Below are 17,570 nucleotides of genomic sequence, written 5' to 3'. Positions count from 1 at the left end.
ATTACAATCTTTTTTTATTAAGCCTCTATTATGTTGTACTTGTGTGAGGCATCATGCTAAGTACTAGTGTATGAGAATACAACTAATACTCAATAATACAACAACTGCATGAATTAGGTACAATTATTATCCTCTTTCACAAAAGGGGGAACTTAGGTTCACATGTAGAAGAAATTTGCCCCCAGAGTATATCAGAAGTAAGCAGAAATGCTAGGATTCAACTCTAGGCCCTGCGAGTGTACCATTCACTCCAGTGCCATATTTTGAGATACTATGCATTGCTGCCTCAATACAGTATATGCTGTATCTACACAGTTTAGTAATAAGCAGTCATTAAGAAGCATACTTGAAATATGCATTTGAATAGAGGAATGCTTATGAGATAATGTTAATTGAAAAAAACCACACTGCAAAACAACAGATATACAATTTTGCATATAGATACACACAGATACATATACAAGTTTGGAATACTCAAGTTTTTTCATATGTTTTGTATTGCCTTGTTGTTTACATTTACATACATGCACTATGAGTGATTTTAATTTTCTCTAGTTTTCAGTTCTGAAGCTCAGTCTCTCAGTCGTGTCCGACTCTTTGCGACCCCATGAACCGCAGCACGCCAGGCCTCCCTGTCCATCACCAACTCCCGGAGTCCACCCAAACTCAAGTCCACTGAGTTGGTGATGTTGTCCAATCATCTTATCCTCTGTCGTCCCTTTCTCCTCCTGCCCTCAATCTTTCCCAGCATCAGAGTCTTTTCCAATGAGTCACCTCTTCGCATCAGGTGGCCAAAGTATTGGAGTTTCAGCTTCAACATCAGTCCTTCCAGTGAACACCCAGGACTGATCTCCTTTAGGATGGACTGGTTTTAGGTATTTCTAATTTTTCCAAAATGAGAGTATATTATGTGGTCAGAAAAATAAAACAATAAACATATTTTTAAGGAGCCACATTCTTGAGGTGGTTCTACTGATGACAATTATGTGTTTAAATTATTCAAATAACCTTGCAAGAGACTCTGCTTTACTTTCTTATCTCATAGTTATAAATATTTTGTAGCTTTAAGCTTGCCTTTTTCCTCTGAATAAACTTTCTGTGGAACCTAAGCACTGATATTTTTTTTTAAATCTCCAAATAATATTATTTGAAGGAACTTGAGGCCAAGATCACAAATCCAATTTATGAAATCATTCAGCAACAGCTGGAAAATATTTTCAATGACTTGGAAAATTGGATTAGATGATGAATCATGGAAGACAGTTTTAATCTTGAAGTTCAGAAATGTGAATTCTACTATATTAAAACATTGAAGATGATGCTTCTTTATACCATTTTCAGTTTGTTTTCCTTATAAACGTCAAAGATTATTTGGTAATCAAGGACTTTATCAATAAATATAGTCATCTATGAAAATTAAGGGTTTCCCAGTGGCTCAGTGGTAAAGAAGCTGACTGCCAATGCAGGAGATGCAGGTTTGGTCCCTGGGTCAGGAAGATTCTCTGGAGAAGGAAATATCAATCTGCTCCAGTATTCTTGCCAGGATAATCCCATGTACAGAGGAATTTGGTGGGCTACCATCCATGAGGTCACAAAGAGACACGACTTAGCGACTGAGTATGCATACATGAAAATTAATGAGAATATGAACATACATGAAATATATGGGAAAATTCTCTAAGTCAGTGTCTCAAACTTGAGACTTTGCATGTCTAATGATTTCCAGATGCTGCTGTCTAGTAACCACACCCTAAATAAGGCTTTATGTGGTCTCCTTTAAGCCTTTAAAATAGTCATTCATAACTTCCCTTTCAAAAGATATTATATCCCACCTACAGTTACTCTCATTCAAACTTCAGTTGTTTCTTGAGACATTTTTGCCTTCAGCATCACGTCCCTCCATTCTTTTTTTTTTTTTTTTTCCAGTGGGTTTTGTCATACATTGATATGAATCAGCCATGGATTTACATGTATTCCATTCTTATCATTCAGATTTTTTCCAAGGTAATCTAAAATGCAAATTGAGTTAAGCTACTACTCCACTTACATTGTATCTCATTGCTTATCTGGTCTTGAACCCAAATGCATACAGGGGAAAGGTATATAATGTAAACAACTGAAGCAAAAGCAGCAGAGGAAGTCAATGAGGAATGGTGGGGACTAAGCAAGCTGAAGCACACACTCCTTTCCAAAGGAAATAGCTATTGCTGGGCTCCAGCCAAGAGTTGCTATGTCTATGTGAAAAGATGAACTTGACATTACCAGGTCTTCCATTTTTTAAAAGGAGCAGGAAATCTAGATTTCATTTTTGATAAAAACATCATTATCTTAAGATTGGTAGTGAATTTTTAAAAATCCTGACCACCCCCCCCAAACAAACTACATAAAATCTCCAGGCATGAATCCAGATGTCAGTATTTTTTCAAAGCCCTTGTGTAAAGTAATTCTAATGTGTACCAACTGCAAAGGGCCTGAACTGAAGCAAGAGTGGACCCTATAAAATTTGGGGATTATAGTCCACCATGGTGGTATAAAAAATGACTTTAAATTGAAGATAGCTAAACATTTAGCAGCAGCAGAAAGAAGTATTACCTAAACTTAAATGAAACCTCCTACACAGCTTCCCATGACCCCTTCCCAGGCAGTTTTCTGACTGAAAGGAGACTGACACGGCGCTAAGTAACTATGAGTTCAGCTGCTACAAACCCTCCCTCGGGACACCCCTAGCCAGGAAGAAGACAGACTGCTCATCTACCATCAAGAAGCCAAATAAAATCTTCCATATTCTCCCACTGAAGCCCTAAAAACTTTTCTTTTGAAAAATTGATCTTTGTAAAACTTCACTTTGGGCTATTTCAAGAGTTTTCCATTACTGGAACCTCCCATGTACACCATGTTAAAATAAACCTTGTCTTTACCCCTGTTAATCTGTATATTTTCAGCCAATTTGCAGGGCCCTAAACACTGGACCCAAACTGGAAAAGGTTTCCTCCCAACAGAATTAAATGTTGGTTGCTGAAGGCAGTTCTTAGATAAACATTATTTCTGATGTACAGAAGAAGGAATGATTATGTCTTCTCAAAGGAAACAATAACGAAGTGTTTGTTAATATATTATTTTAATAGCCCCTACAAACAACTCTGAGCTCCAGACTTTGAATTCAAGCCTTGGCGCACCAAACTGACACAGGATAAAATCTGAGAGTATTTAAGGTTCTTAACCAAAGGGTGGTTTATAATCATCCATGCCTGCTATTTCTTTACCTGTTCCATATGTAAAAGGAAAATATTTTTCATGTTTAAAGGAAGTATAATTTAATACTCATAGTTAAAATTACTCACAGTTAAAAGTCGTATTAAATTTTTTTTGAGTTCATTTCTTTCAGTACAGTATAAATAAAGTTTACTAAAATATTTGAAAGTTGTCATATTTTGTATTTGAATGCATTCCAGGAAGCAATGAGAGAGGAATTTTCAATGTTTATTTAAAAGGAACATACTGAGTAGACTGACAAGCAATACAGAACAACTCACTGCTGTTGGTCTTCGCTGTCGGAACAGAAACACCGACTTTCCTCTGTGTTACCAGATTATCTATATGTGGTTCATTAATGAGTCCTCAGCTTCAGGCCTTATGTCTATGTTAAATCTCCTTTGAAAGAAACATTCCCCCTTCTTATCCTTATACCCATACTCCAATAAAATAAAATAAAATAAAATCCAAGTGTAATATTCTGCTTCCTGTGTAAGGACATAAAAAATTGGATTCCTCCTCTAAGAATGAGGAATGTCATTGTTAAAAAAACCACAGATATAAATATTTGGATGTTTACACCATGGATGGGAGAGGAAACATTTTTGGAGGCATTTTCACAAATACTTTCTGATTGAATTATTCATGGTTCCTCCTTACAGGTGGGGAAGGTGAGCTTGAGAGAGGTCAAGTGTACCCAAGACTGCATAGTGAGTGACAGCAGGAATTCAAACGTGTTTTTTCCTATGTAAATGCAATCTTTATTTTTAGAAAACACGCTAGCACAGGTGGGAAGAGTTAGTAAAGATGGCTAAGGAAAATGTTTGACCAGCAAAGGTCTCTAGGTCCTTTCAAAAACCTGAGCGTTGTAAACAGGACCAGCATTGTGGGTAAGTGACCTGTGCCACACGGCATTCGTTTAGAAGGCCCCATGCTTGGTTTAATACGCTGCTGCTGCTGTATTGAAATTTCAGTAACTTTTTGAGAAAAGCTTCCATATTTCCATTTTAAACTGGATCCTACAAATTATGTAGCTTTTCCTTTCTGCAAAGGCTGACAAAGCAAAGGTAAAGTTTATAGAGAAGAACCTGCCTTGAGGGGTTAGTTCTCAGTGTCAGGGCCACGTGGCTTTCTGGAGTAGAGTAAGGTCAGATGCCTTAGACAGGAGATAGGCCAGGGGACAGCTTTCTGGGTGTGATGCCTTCTGCCCCCACCTGCCTGGTCATTGTTTGTCAATGTACCTTTTCAGGAAAGAAAATCAGAGTCCCAGCCCAGTACCAGCCAGAGGAGATAAACAGGAAAGGACCGGACTCTGACCAGGCGGACAGCTCACGTATAAAAGAGAAGCAACCCGACTCTTTCTTAGCATGCCCTCTTCAACCCTCCCTCAGGTGAGCTGGGAAGAATATGGGAAATGGGTCTTTGGAACAAAGCAGGGTTCAGAGTCCAACCAGTGGGAGGTCCTCCTAGAAGTCCCCTCCTTTGTGTGTGTCTAGGATCAAGGAGCAAACCACAAATGGTAGAGCCCTAAAACTAACAACAAGCTCTCAGAGGCATCTCCTTGTACCTTGAAGCCAATTCACCCAGAAAAGGCCAAGCTGGCTTTCACCCCTCCCATGCCTTACCAAGTGAAGTTGCTGATATCCCAAGGGAATGTTAACTCATAGGGGAAGGTAACACCTGATGCACAATAATACATACTGAAATACATAAGTGTGAGAACTGAGAGTCAATGCACTGGACAGACCAAAAATTTAATATATGAAGAAAGCACACATTAGGATATAAAGAAGGACATGCGATAGATGAAGCAGAAAAAAAATGATGACGCAGAATTAGTGTGAGGGATTGGGTATGAAAAACCTAATAGCTGAAGTGGAGAAGTCAGCAGAAAAGTTGACCAGCAAGGAGCTCAGTAGAAGAGTCAGTGGACTAGGTCAAGTATTGTAAGGAATGAAGAAATGGAAGGCAACCAACATTATGAAGGGTAGAATTAAGACATCAGTATCTATGTTTCAGGACTTTCCAAAGTTATGCTGCATCTAGAAATTATCATAGTGAAGATCACAAAGGATTATGTAAGTTAGATGCAACCAGTGTTGTGGAAAGAAACACAAGAAATCTATGCCTTAATAGAATTCATGCAGATTGAAAACATGTAACTCTGTATACATTTTAAGAATGGGAATATGTCTAAAGACATAGACTGTTAGAGTAGATGCCTATGAGAATGGGGATATGAGGAAGATAAAGATTAAGGGAAAATAATAAATCAAGAAGCCAACCCTGAGATCTAGGATGAACTAGAGTTTGTGTAACTTTATGCTGTTGGTGATGGACAGGGAGACCTGGCGTGCTGCGATTCATGGGGTTCCAAAGAGTTGGACATGACTGAGTAACTGAACTGAACTGAACTGATGCTGAGGACCAAACACTTAAAAATAAATACAGAAAGATAAGGATGGCTAGGTAGGCAAAAGGAGGCTAAGTCACTATTTAAAGTCACTAGAGAATCACAGAAAGTCACTAAAAGGAGGTTTCTTTCTTCTGGAAAGAGGGTTTAAAAAGCAGACATGAATCAAACACCCTTTTTAAATGCTAGACATAGTCCTAGGTGCTAGGAATACCAAGATGACTAAGATACTATCTCCATGTTTAAGAAATGTTGCCGTTTTTTCAGTCTAGTCCATCATTTCAACCATCTCTGAAAAGGTGTTTTTCATGTTACTTTAAATTTAATAAGCATAATAGTTACTGTAATCTAAATCCTGTCTCTTTTATGAAACTAAAACTTAAAAGGAGTTTTAAGGTTATCTAGGAGCACCTTCTGTGGCCTCAGAATACTCGTCCATTTTTCATCCAGCGAAGTTTACTTCTCTGTAACGACCACACCCTGTTAGCACGTCTTCTCTAGGGAATGGCTGTGGGTAAGGATGGCCTCTGAAACAGTTGTCCTGGGTCTACTGTCTCTGGACTGAACATTGCCCAGACCTTTAACTCTCATCACAGACAAACTTGTCTATCACTGGTTTCCCTTATTCTACCTTATTTAGGAATGATCACCCTCACCTAAACCACCATTACTCCATTCATCTGCTCAGATCCCTTCCTTCTGAAAGGCCATCCTGGATCACCCTGGGACAGAGTGTCACTCCCTCTTCTGCATCTACACTGACAGGGTCTTTTTCAACCCACATGACACAGTGACCTCTGCTGTCTTGAACAACCAGTTATCTTGCCATTGGATTATCTAATGTCACATACTGATGACAACTGTCATCAATTTTTATCAACAAGTTATGTATGAGCTCTCATCTCTAAATAGATATTCAATGTCTGAAAATCTTTAAAGATGCCATTGAGATCAGGGGTTCCAAAGGCCAGCCCAGAGTTGAAGGAAAATCTTACAACATATGGAATGCTTTGTAGGAAGTAATAAAACAGAAATTCCCAGAAAACATTATTTTTTTAGAAAATAACTTTATTTGCAAGGATGCTTAAGAAAAAGAGGTTTCTCTGCCTCAGTTTCCAAAACCAGTTTGGCTCAAAAACTACTTACTGAGTATATGGAGTAATACTCAGCTTCTGTAATAGATCTATAACTAGCTCCTGGGTGACTCAGGACCCTGAAAAGAAGTAGTCAACTTGTCTGAAACAAGGAGGAGCTTATATTCTGAAAGTCCATTTGTAGTAGAGTGAGAGCAGTGAATACTTTAAATCAGTATCAAGATTTAAGAACTTTCTGTTATTAATATCTTGGGTAGTTGATAGTTGTAGGTACAGCTAAGTCATGAAGCTCTGGAAAACAATGGGCCAACACTACTAGGCAATGGTTGAACATAAGGACGTCAAAGCAAATACATTTTTATATGTTTGGGAGGATGGGTTTGGAGGATGGGTTGGGAGGATGGGTGGGAGGGGAAGCAGCAGGTTGTGTTTACCTAGGACAGGTTTTTTTAAAAAATCAAAATGGAGCACCAGAAAACTTGGAAAATCTTTATAGATTCTCACATGTACAAATAAGTCAATTTCCAAACAGCAAGATACAATGGCAAGAGGAACACTGCTAGAGGTTGTTCTGCTCCTCCTGCTCTCAGCACTTGATGGTTCCATTTTACACATCTAAGCACCTCCAAGTGGTTGCCTGAGTGGTAGCAATTACTTTTTGCAAAACTAAGAACATAAAACAAGTTAAGTAAAATATGAATGCAAACAGCAAGCAAACTATACAAATGAGTTTTTACTACACCACTGTATTACCTATAGAAGTGTATTCAAGAGAAGTCCATGCAGTTTTCAGTTATTTTTTTTAATGAGTCTCTTACCTTTGCTTTTATTATCAGTTCTTCATGCTTACGAATAAGCTCCTCATTGTCTGAAAGAGATGTACCTAGACCTTGTTCCTCTAAATCTCTTATAGTTTTCTGAAACCAACAAGTGACCTAGGTAAGAAGCAACAAAGAGAGGTCAAATTTCAGATATTAGAATGAATGAATCAAAATTCTCCACATTTTCAAAACGTAAACTACTTCAATTTCTTTTTATATAAACTCATGTGTTTCATTAATATGATCAGGTTTTTTCTTCATTTCAATCTTTTCATTTTATTTTTCTTCATTTCAGTCTCTACATGCTTAAGAGAAAAAACAAAATAATACCCCCAAATTATAAAAACAACATATCATTTCACTGGATCACATAGCATGAAGAAAATAATTCAAATTCAAAATCTCCTAACAAACAAGAACCAAAATAGATCCCACACAATCTATAAACCATGCATTCTTTTAGAATATAAATCTTCTTTTCTGTATAAGATGATCAATCTGAGTAGAGTTATGTGAAGATATTAAATAGCATTTGTAGAACTATGTTTCTACTATTAGAAGACAATGCACAAATACTTAGCTTGCTACAACTCCTGAATATCTATATCCAAAAAAAATGAATGGAGAAGCTACTAAAATTCCATAGACCTTATAAATGGCTAAGGACATAACTTACAATCATTTAGACTTGATTTGCAATATGCACTTTACACAGTGTTAAAACAACAAACAATAAAAGACAGAAAAGAAGCTGCGTTTTTTAAGAATGATCATATAAGTTGACAGACTGATAAAAAAAAAAATTCCCTGATAACTCATTTGGTAAAGAATCCACCTGCAACGCAGGAGACCCCAGTTTGATTCCTGGGTTGGGAAGATCTGCTGGAGAAGGGATAGGCAATATAAACCAGTCAATCCTAGAGGAAATCAGTCCTGAATATTCATTGGAAGGACTGATGCTGAGGCTGAAGCTTCAATACTTTGGCCACCTGATGTGAAGAACTGATTCATTGTAAAAGACTCTGGTGATGGGAAAGATTGAAGGCAAGAGGAGAACAGGACGACACAGGATGAGATGTTTGGATGGCATCACCGACTCAATAGACATGAGTTTGAGCAAACTCTGGGAGTTGGTGAAGGACAGGGAAGCCTGGCGTGCTGCAGTCCATGGGGTCACAAAGAGTTGGATACAACTGAGTAACTAAACTGAGACCGATAACATGTGGCCCCAGGATACAGATTCTTTATCCCAATTAAAGGAGAGTTGGATTTTTACTCTCAAATCTTATACAGCATTATTCTTATGATCACATCATAGCTACTGATTCCTAAGAACCCACTACATGCTAGACAGTTTGCTAGTTGTTTTCTGGGTATCATCTCTTTTTCTCTTAACTCCATAACAAGTATGATACTATATTGACCTTGCAGAGATGAACAGAGGTTAAGCAACTTGTCCAGGGCCAATAGTAAATGGCAGAGCTAGGATTTGTCCCCAAACCTATATTATTCCAACGTCCATGCTCTTTCCACTGTGCCCTGTTGCTATCCTCAGGTAAAAGAAAGTCTTCGGTCATCAGGGGAAATTACTTCACATTTGAAAAATGAATCCCAACAGCCCACTCAAAGTGGTGGGCATTGTCCAGAATATATACTGTGTCTTTCTTCATCCTAGTTTGTCTTGGCTACAGCAGCCTCAGGATTTCTCTGTATTTTTATAACATGGAGAAATGTGGCTAGGGAGAAAGCTAGGTTAGTCCTAAAGTCCTGAAGGTCCACACAGTAAACATATACCACTCCCCCCCCCCCCCCCCCACATACTACACAGAAGTCAAGTTAGGGATTACATAGAATAATACCCTCCATTACTGTTAAAGGGCTGATAACATCACACAGCCAGATCTATACTTGGTATAGACCTATACCAAGTATAGAGATGCTTGGTATAAGTGTTGGTTGTCTATACCAAGACTTAGCATTTTCCAGCATGGAATAAGCAGTCAAGTGGGCAGCAAGACGGTTTCTCCAGCTTTCTGCTAATTGGAGATCTTTGTTAGCCCCAGCATTTTAGGCTAGTGTCAGCACAGAGAAAAGACTAATAGTGACCCTGAAGCAGTTTTCATGTAAAGTCTGCCTCATTCTCTTCAGAATATTTGGTACTCTGTGCATAATACACCCGTTAGCCAGTCCCCATATCTAAAGTACCGTGTTTATGCATTTACAACTATCTGAAGGTGGTTTGTCTTTCTGGCATCCCAGAAATTAGACCTAAATGATATGTATTACATGCATATTAGAACCCATGGAGAATATTTTATCAAGAGCTACAAAATTTGTACATTAATTTATTAAATTGCATTAAAAATCTCACAAAAGATGCTATAGGCCTGCACAAAAACAAAAAAGGGATGATTTAAGGGTTTCATTAAAGAAAAATGGCTCATGAATATAGCTAACTTTCAGAAATCCTTTATTTTATTAAGTGCCAGGAGTGAGCTTCATCTATTTTTATCTAAAGTAGTAGGAACTCAGAAATCTCAAGAATGCTTTAATAGGGAAAGTTAATATAGAATCTGAGTGAAGAAAACATGGGGACAAACAGGTGCTCACTAATCTCTAAAAACAGGTGAGAAGTCTGATCCCTCAGATAATCCTGTTCGATTTTGTGAGTCAAAGATTTGTCATTTAACACATGTCAGCAGTGATAAATGCCAGGAAGGAGTTAGTTATTTTGATTTTTTAAGGTATCTTCTGACATCATCCCCTAGATTTGGCAAATACTATTTTAACCTCCAAAGGCTACTACTCTTTTGGGCATGGCCATACATATTTCCTATGAGAGAATGTAGTTCAAGATCTACAGTGGTATTTTATATATCCTGGTCATACACCTGCCTAATAAAGCATACTGAGTCTCTAAAGCTATTCATTTTTTACTACCTAAATGCACCCTGGGAAGAAACTTGAAAACAAAGTGGCATAACTCTCAGAAGAAAATGGTTCATCATGGGGGTGTTAAATCTCATCATGAGGCAGTCACACACATGACTAGCATCTTAGATCAGATTTACTTTATGTGCTGTGGGATGCACACAGAATAGACTGAGTCTTTCTGATGTAAAAGCAAGACATCCTAAATAACCAAGAGCATGTCAACCATAATGTAAATCAGTCATTGTATCCTGTGAGTAGCTACTGCAGACAGCTGCATAGATACTCCAAGAACAATTTTTATAAGCATTAGATTATATCAGCAGTTATCCCAAAGCCTGGGTGATAAGGACAATAAATGATGCATCAGGACATTCTTTAGAACATGGTCCCTGCAAAAGGATAAAAAACATGAGTTAAGAGCTGGAAACATGTGGAAAGAAAGAAAGAACAAAAATTCAGAGTGTGCACACTGGAAACTGGTTCTGGGTGATGATGGACTAAGAGGGAAAATGAGAATATTGTTTCTTTCTCTTCCTGGTTCTTACCTTTTAGACTGATCTAAGTGATGTGTTTGTGGTCATCTCACCTGTCTGACATGAGATTCTAAGTACTTGGTGCTCAGAGGATGTAGAACTAAGGTGGAGAAGAAACGGGGCAGATTTTTTTGCAGAGGGGAAGTGGAGATTGGAAAGAAACACCTACCAGAGGGTGAAGGAAGACAGAGTGAAAAGGAAGGGACATCAACAAAGATGCACAGAAAGAGCAATCAGGGATGTTCAGTAAAAACCAAGGGGTGCCTTGGAAGTTAAATAGAGATGCCAGGAAAACTCAGTCAAATGGTGCAGACCTGCATTGCCCTAAACAAGTAGCTACTAACCACACATGGCTTTTGAGTACTTGGAATGTGACAAACTCAAATTGGGATATGCTCTAAGTATAAAATGCACAAGTGATTTCATACACTTAGTATAAAAAATAATGAAAATATATTGTCCAGAATGTTAACATTGATTCAATGCTGAAATACTATTTTAGATACATTGGATTAAACAAAATGTGTTCTTGCTTTTCACTTTTTTATGTGTGTGTGTGCATGCTCAGTCACTTCAGTCTGTCCAACTCTTTGTGACCCCAAGGAATGTAGCCCGGCAGGCTCCTCTCTCCATGGGATTCTCCAGGCAAGAATACTGGTATGGGGTGCCATGCCCTCCTCCAGGAGATCTTCCTGACCCAGGGATCGAACCTATGTCTCCTGTGTCTCCTGCATTGCGGGTGGATGCCTTATCATTGTGTCACCTGAGAAGCCCATTTTTACGTGACTTTTTACTTTTTTCCACTTTTCAATGTGGCTAAGAGAATTAAAAATCACATTTATGGCTTATATTGTATTTCTTATTGGATAGTTCTATAATTTAAGGATATTCAGAATATCCTTAATCTGTTAAATGTAGATCTAAGGACGAAGTATTAAGGACAATTTAAAATAGCAGAATCAAGAGAACAGTGGGATGAGATACTGGTTGGTAAACACGAATGGGTCACTAAGTAGGGGTGAGACAGTAAAACTAATGACTCTCTTGAAGAAGTTTATTGGCTAAGGAAAGGGGGCTCAGACAACAGCTTTGAGGAAAGCAGAGGCAGCATAACAGACAGGTTCTTCCCAACTTTTTTTTATTTGATTAGATGAGATGTAAGCATTTCAGTCTGGGGAACTGAAGATGCGTTAAGGAGAACTGAGGCAGGAATGTACCAGAAAGAGTGGGGAGTTTGGAAGAGAACACTACTGAACTTATCAGCTTTGGGTAAGGAAAGGCTAGTTTTGGCAATACTGAATAACCCAGTCTCACCTTGACCCCTGCTGGGAGATAAGACTGAGGAAAGAGAGTGAACAGGGCCTTCCCAGATCAGAGTCAGGTACTACTCCAGGCAGGTCTCAGATTATCTCCACAATCTTTACACCTCCTACAAAGGAGACAACTGCTTTTTCAATAGATATGGAAACTGAGACCCAGTCAAGGTAAGAAATTCATTCAAGGTCACACAGGCAACAAGAGGAGATTCCCACAGGGTGAGGCAGAGAGGCTGTGGTCACAGTGTTCTTCCCTTCACCACATCTGTCTGGAGGACCGAAGAATTCCAGGGAAGAGGAATGGTTCTTATTAGGCTATGTTTATGAGTGTTCTTAAGAGAAAACCAAAATGCAACACTACAGTCACAGAGTTTAATTCTAATGTGGAAGTAAGTCCTGTGAATAATCACGGGGGCTCAGCGGAAATGCTGTGTAAGAGAGGAGAACGGACATGAGGGCCAGGCCTGCCAGAAACACTGCCTCAGAGGTAGAGGCTGATGAGGATAATTGAGAATTCCAGTTCCCAACAGCACGCTCCAAAGTCAGGACTGAAACACTGGGAACAAAAGCAATAGAAAAATGCTCTGTCAAGGACAAACAACTCAGGTGGCAAGAAAGTGAACTTTTGCCACACTCAAAGCTAGGCATCACGTGACCATAAACTTTCCCAGTCTCTTTTTCTGCACCTGGTTCTACAATCTGAAGTCAGATCTTATTTTTTTTTTTTATCTTTGTTTAAAACTATGCTGGAGGAGCCAAGCTAGCAATAAGCAATTCAAACATCTTAACAGAAATGCTTAAGGGAAGATGAAAATCTCTCCAAAGTCCTTTCATTTTCTTTTCCACTTGTAGAACAGTTTTTGTCAAATAACAAGTTACTATTAGAAACAAAAGAACTGATAAAGGAGGGAAAAGGCATCAGTTATGTATCTTCTTCAACTCAAGATGTTCTGATAGTCTTTCAATTATCAAAAAAAAGTGGTTTCAATTATGGTTGATGGCCACAGGTGACAGTTCTAATGTCTGGTTTGATTCTGAAGACATGTTAGTATTATAACAACCATTTTAGCTCCCATAGGTTTTGTTCTTTTCCTTTTTTATAGTAGGGAAACCAGTTGCTACTATTTTGTATTAGGCAATCTCATCAAATGTGCTCTGTATTTAGCTAAGCAATAACCAGACTTCAAATATCCATTAGCTCCACTAGGAGACAATACATATTAGTGGGGGCTTCCCTTGTGGCTCAAATGGTAAAGAATCCACCTGCAATGCGAGAGACCTGGATTCCATCGCTGGGTCAGGAAGATGCCCTGAAGAAGGAAACGGCATGAAATTTTTGTCTCTGATGTTTGTACTTGAGGCTCAGAAGCAGGGAAAGAATGAATTTCCTGCCCAAAAAGTGGCTTGAGATGTATTCTGGGACTGATCTAATTATTCGCTTATTATCGGGACTTCTTTTCAGAGATTCTAGGAGGACAAAGCTCACAATCTTCTTATGTGGAACTTGGAAGCCCTCCATGAATTACTGAAGTCAACTGGAAAGCATTAGTATCTCCTCAGTTCAGTTCAGTTCAGTTCAGTTGCTCAGATGTGTCCAACTCTTTGCAACCCCATGAATCGCAGCACGCCAGGCCTCCCTGTCCATCACCAACTCCCGGAGTTTACTCAAACCTATATCCATCGAATTGGTGATGCCATCCAGCCATCTCATCCTCTGTCGCCCCCTTCTCCTCCTGTCCCCAATCCCTCCCAGCATCAGGGTCTTTTCCAGTGAGTCAACTCTTTGCATGAGGTAGCCAAAGTACTGGAGTTTCAGCTTCAGCATCAGTCCTTCCAATGAACACCCAGGACTGATCTCCTTCAGGATGGACTGGTTGGATCTCTATGCAGTCCAAGGGACTCTCAAGAGTCTTCTCCAACACCACAGTTCAAAAGCATCAATTTTTCGGTGCTCAGCTTTCTTCACAATCCAACTCTCACATCCATACATGACCACTGGAAAAACCATAGCCTTGACTAGACGGACCTTTGTTGGCAAAGTAATGTCTCTGCTTTTTAATATGCTATCTAGGTTGGTCATAACTTTCCTTCCAAGGAGTAAGCTTCTTTTAATTTCATGGCTGCAGTCACCATCTGCAGTGATTTTGGAGCTCCAAAAAATAAAGTCTGACACTGTTTCCACTGTTGCCCCATCTACTTGCCATGAAGTAATGGGACCAGATGCCATGATCTTAGTTTTCTGAATGTTGAGTTTTAAGCCAACTTTTTCACTCTCCTCTTTCACTTTCATCAAGAGGCTTTTTAGTTCCTCCTCACTTTCTGCCATAAGGGTAGTGTCATCTGCATATCTGAGGTTATTGATATTTCTCCCAGAAATCTTGATTCCAGCTTGTGCTTCTTCTAGCCTAGCGTTTCTCAAGATGTACTCTGCATATAAGTTAAATAAGCAGGGTGACAATATACAGCCTTGATGTACTCCTTTTCCTATTTGGAACCAGTCTGTTGTTCCATGTCCAGTTCTAACTGTTGTTTCCTGACCTGCATACAGGTTTCTCAAGAGGCAGGTCAGGTGGTCTGGTATAGCCATCTCTTTCAGAATTTTCCACGGTTTCTTGTGATCCACACAGTCATAGGCTTTGACATAGTCAATAAAGCAGAAGTAGATGTTTTTCTGGAACTCTCTTGCTTTTTCGATGATCCCAGCAGATGTTGGCAATTTGATTTCTGGTTCCTCTTCCTTTTCTAAATCCAGCTTGAACATCTGGAAGTTCACGGTTCACATATTGCTGAAGCCTGGCTTGGAGAATTTTGAGATTACTTTACTAGCGTGTGAGATGAGTGCAATTGTGCAGTAGTTTGAGCATTCTTTGGCATTGCCTTTCTTTGGGATTGGAATGAAAACTGACCTTTTCCAGTCCTGTGGCCACTGCTGAGTTTCCCAAATTTGCTGGCATAGTGAGTACAGCACTTTCACAGCATCATCTTTCAGGATTTGCAATAGCTCAACTGGAATGCCATCACCTCCACTAGCTTTGTTCATAGTGATGCTTTCTAAGGCACACTTGACTTCACATTCCAGGATGTCTGACTCCAGGTGAGGATCACACCATCGTGATTATCTGGGCTGTGAAGACCTTTTTTGTACAGTAGTTCTGTGTATTCTTGCCACCTCTTAATAATCTGCTTCCGTTAGGTCCATACCATTTCTGTCCTTTATCGAACCCATCTTTGCATGAAATGTTTGCTTGGTATCTCTAATTTTCTTGAAGAGATCTCTAGTCTTTCCCATTCTGTTATTTCCTCTATTTCTTTGCATTGATCGCTGAGGAAGGCTTTCTTATCTCTCCTGGCTATTCTTTGGAACTCTGCATTCAAATGGGAATATCTTTCCTTTTCTCCTTTGCTTTTCGCTTCTCTTTTCACAGCTATTTGTAAGGCCTCCTCAGACAACCATTTTGCCTTTTTGCATTTCTTTTCCATGGGGATGGTCTTGATCCTTGCCTCCTGTACAATGTCATGAACCTCTGTCCGTAGTTCATCAGGCACTCTGTCTATCAGATCTAGTCCCTTAAATCTATTTCTCACTTCCACTGTATAATCATAAGGGATTTGATTTAGGTCATACCTCAATGGTTTAGTGGTTTTCCCTACTTTCTTCAGCTTAAGTCTGAACTTGGCAATAAGGAGTTTATGATCTGAGCCACAGTCAGCTCCCGGTCTTGTTTTGCTGACTGTATAGAGCTTCTGCGCGGCAGCCGAGAGGAGCAACCCAACCTCCAAGGAGCGGCTGCTGCGCGGACGCAGGAGGGCCGAGAGGAGCTACTCCACGTTCAAGGTCAGCAGGGGCGGCCGTGAGAAGATCCCCCTTGTCCAAGGTAAGGAGCAGCGACTGTGCTTTGCTGGAGCAGTCGTGAAGAGATACCCCACGTCCAAGGTAAGAGAAACCCAAGTAAGATGGTAGGTGTTGCGAGAGGGCATCAAAGGGCAGGGCAGACACACTGAAACCATAATCACAGAAAACTAGCCAATCTGATCACAGGACCACAGCCTTGTCTAACTCAATGAAACTAAGCCATGCTGTGTGGGGCCATCCAAGACGGACGGGTCATGGTGGAGAGGTCTAACAGAGTGTGGTCCCCTGGAGAAGGGAATGGCAAACCACTTCAGTATTCTTGCCTTGAGAACCCCATGAACAGTGTGAAAAGGCAAATTGATAGGATACTGAAAGAGGAACTCCCCAGGTCGGTAGATGCCCAATATGCTACTGGAGATCAGTGGAGAAATAACTCCAGAAAGAATGAAAGGATGGCGCCAAAGCAAAAACAGTACCCAGTTGTGGATGTGACTGGTGATAGAAGCAAGGTCTGATGCTGTAAAGAGCAATATTGCATAGGAACCTGGAATGTTAGGTCCATGAATCAAGGAAAATTGAAAGTGGTCAAACAGGAGATGGCAAGAGTTCTAGGAATCAGTGAACTAAAATGGACTGGAATGGGTGAATTTAACTCAGATGACCATTATATCTACTACTGTGGGCAAGAATCCCTTAGAAGAAATGGAGTAGCCATCATGGTCAACAAAAGAGTCCGAAAAGGAGTACTTGGATGCAATCTCAAAAATGACAGAATGATCTCTGTTCGTTTCCAAAGCAAACCATTCAATATCACAGTAATCCAAGCCTGTGTCTCAACCAGTAACGCTGAACAAGCTGAAGTTGAACGGTTCTATGAAGACCTACAAGACCTTTTAGAACTGACATCCAAAAAAGATGTACTTTTCATTATAGGAGACTGGAATGCAAAAGTAGGAAGTCAAAAAACACCTGGAGTAACAGGCAAATTTGGCCTTGGAGTACGGAATGAAGCAGGGCAAAGGCTAATAGAGTTTTACCAAGAGAATGCACTGGTCATAGCAAACACCCTCTTCCAACAACACAAGAGAAGACTCTACACATGGACATCACCAGATGGTCAACACCGAAATCAGATTGATTATATTCTTTGCAGTATCTCCTCAACAAGTTATCAAATCCCAGTATTCTCTATGATGGGCAATAGGAAAGCTAAAATACGTTGTTTGTCTTGAGGCAAAATTTCTGTTACTTCAACAGCTTCTCAGATAATCTATCTCCCTGTCTGGAGCCATAATTTTATGTATTTAATTATTCTGACTTGTGCTAACATATCTGTCTTCTGATTATTTTGACT

The 17,570-nt window shown here is 39.6% G+C and overlaps 1 protein-coding gene across 1 annotated transcript in view; it reads right to left on the bottom strand.

The window, feature by feature from the left end:
* Nucleotides 1–17,570, bottom strand: part of CCDC141 (coiled-coil domain containing 141) — a 231,040-nt gene that overhangs the window by 114,423 nt on the left and 99,047 nt on the right. The window contains exon 6 of the mRNA XM_061135268.1: nt 7,578–7,694. Within this exon, the coding sequence (XP_060991251.1) occupies nt 7,578–7,694 (117 nt within the window). The remainder of the gene's footprint in view (nt 1–7,577; nt 7,695–17,570) is intronic.

Source organism: Dama dama, chromosome 33 (assembly GCF_033118175.1).
Source record: "Dama dama isolate Ldn47 chromosome 33, ASM3311817v1, whole genome shotgun sequence".
Taxonomy (NCBI): Eukaryota; Metazoa; Chordata; class Mammalia; order Artiodactyla; family Cervidae; genus Dama; species Dama dama.
Note: the sequence above shows the minus strand (reverse complement) of the source record. Positions and strands in the feature narration are given on the sequence as shown.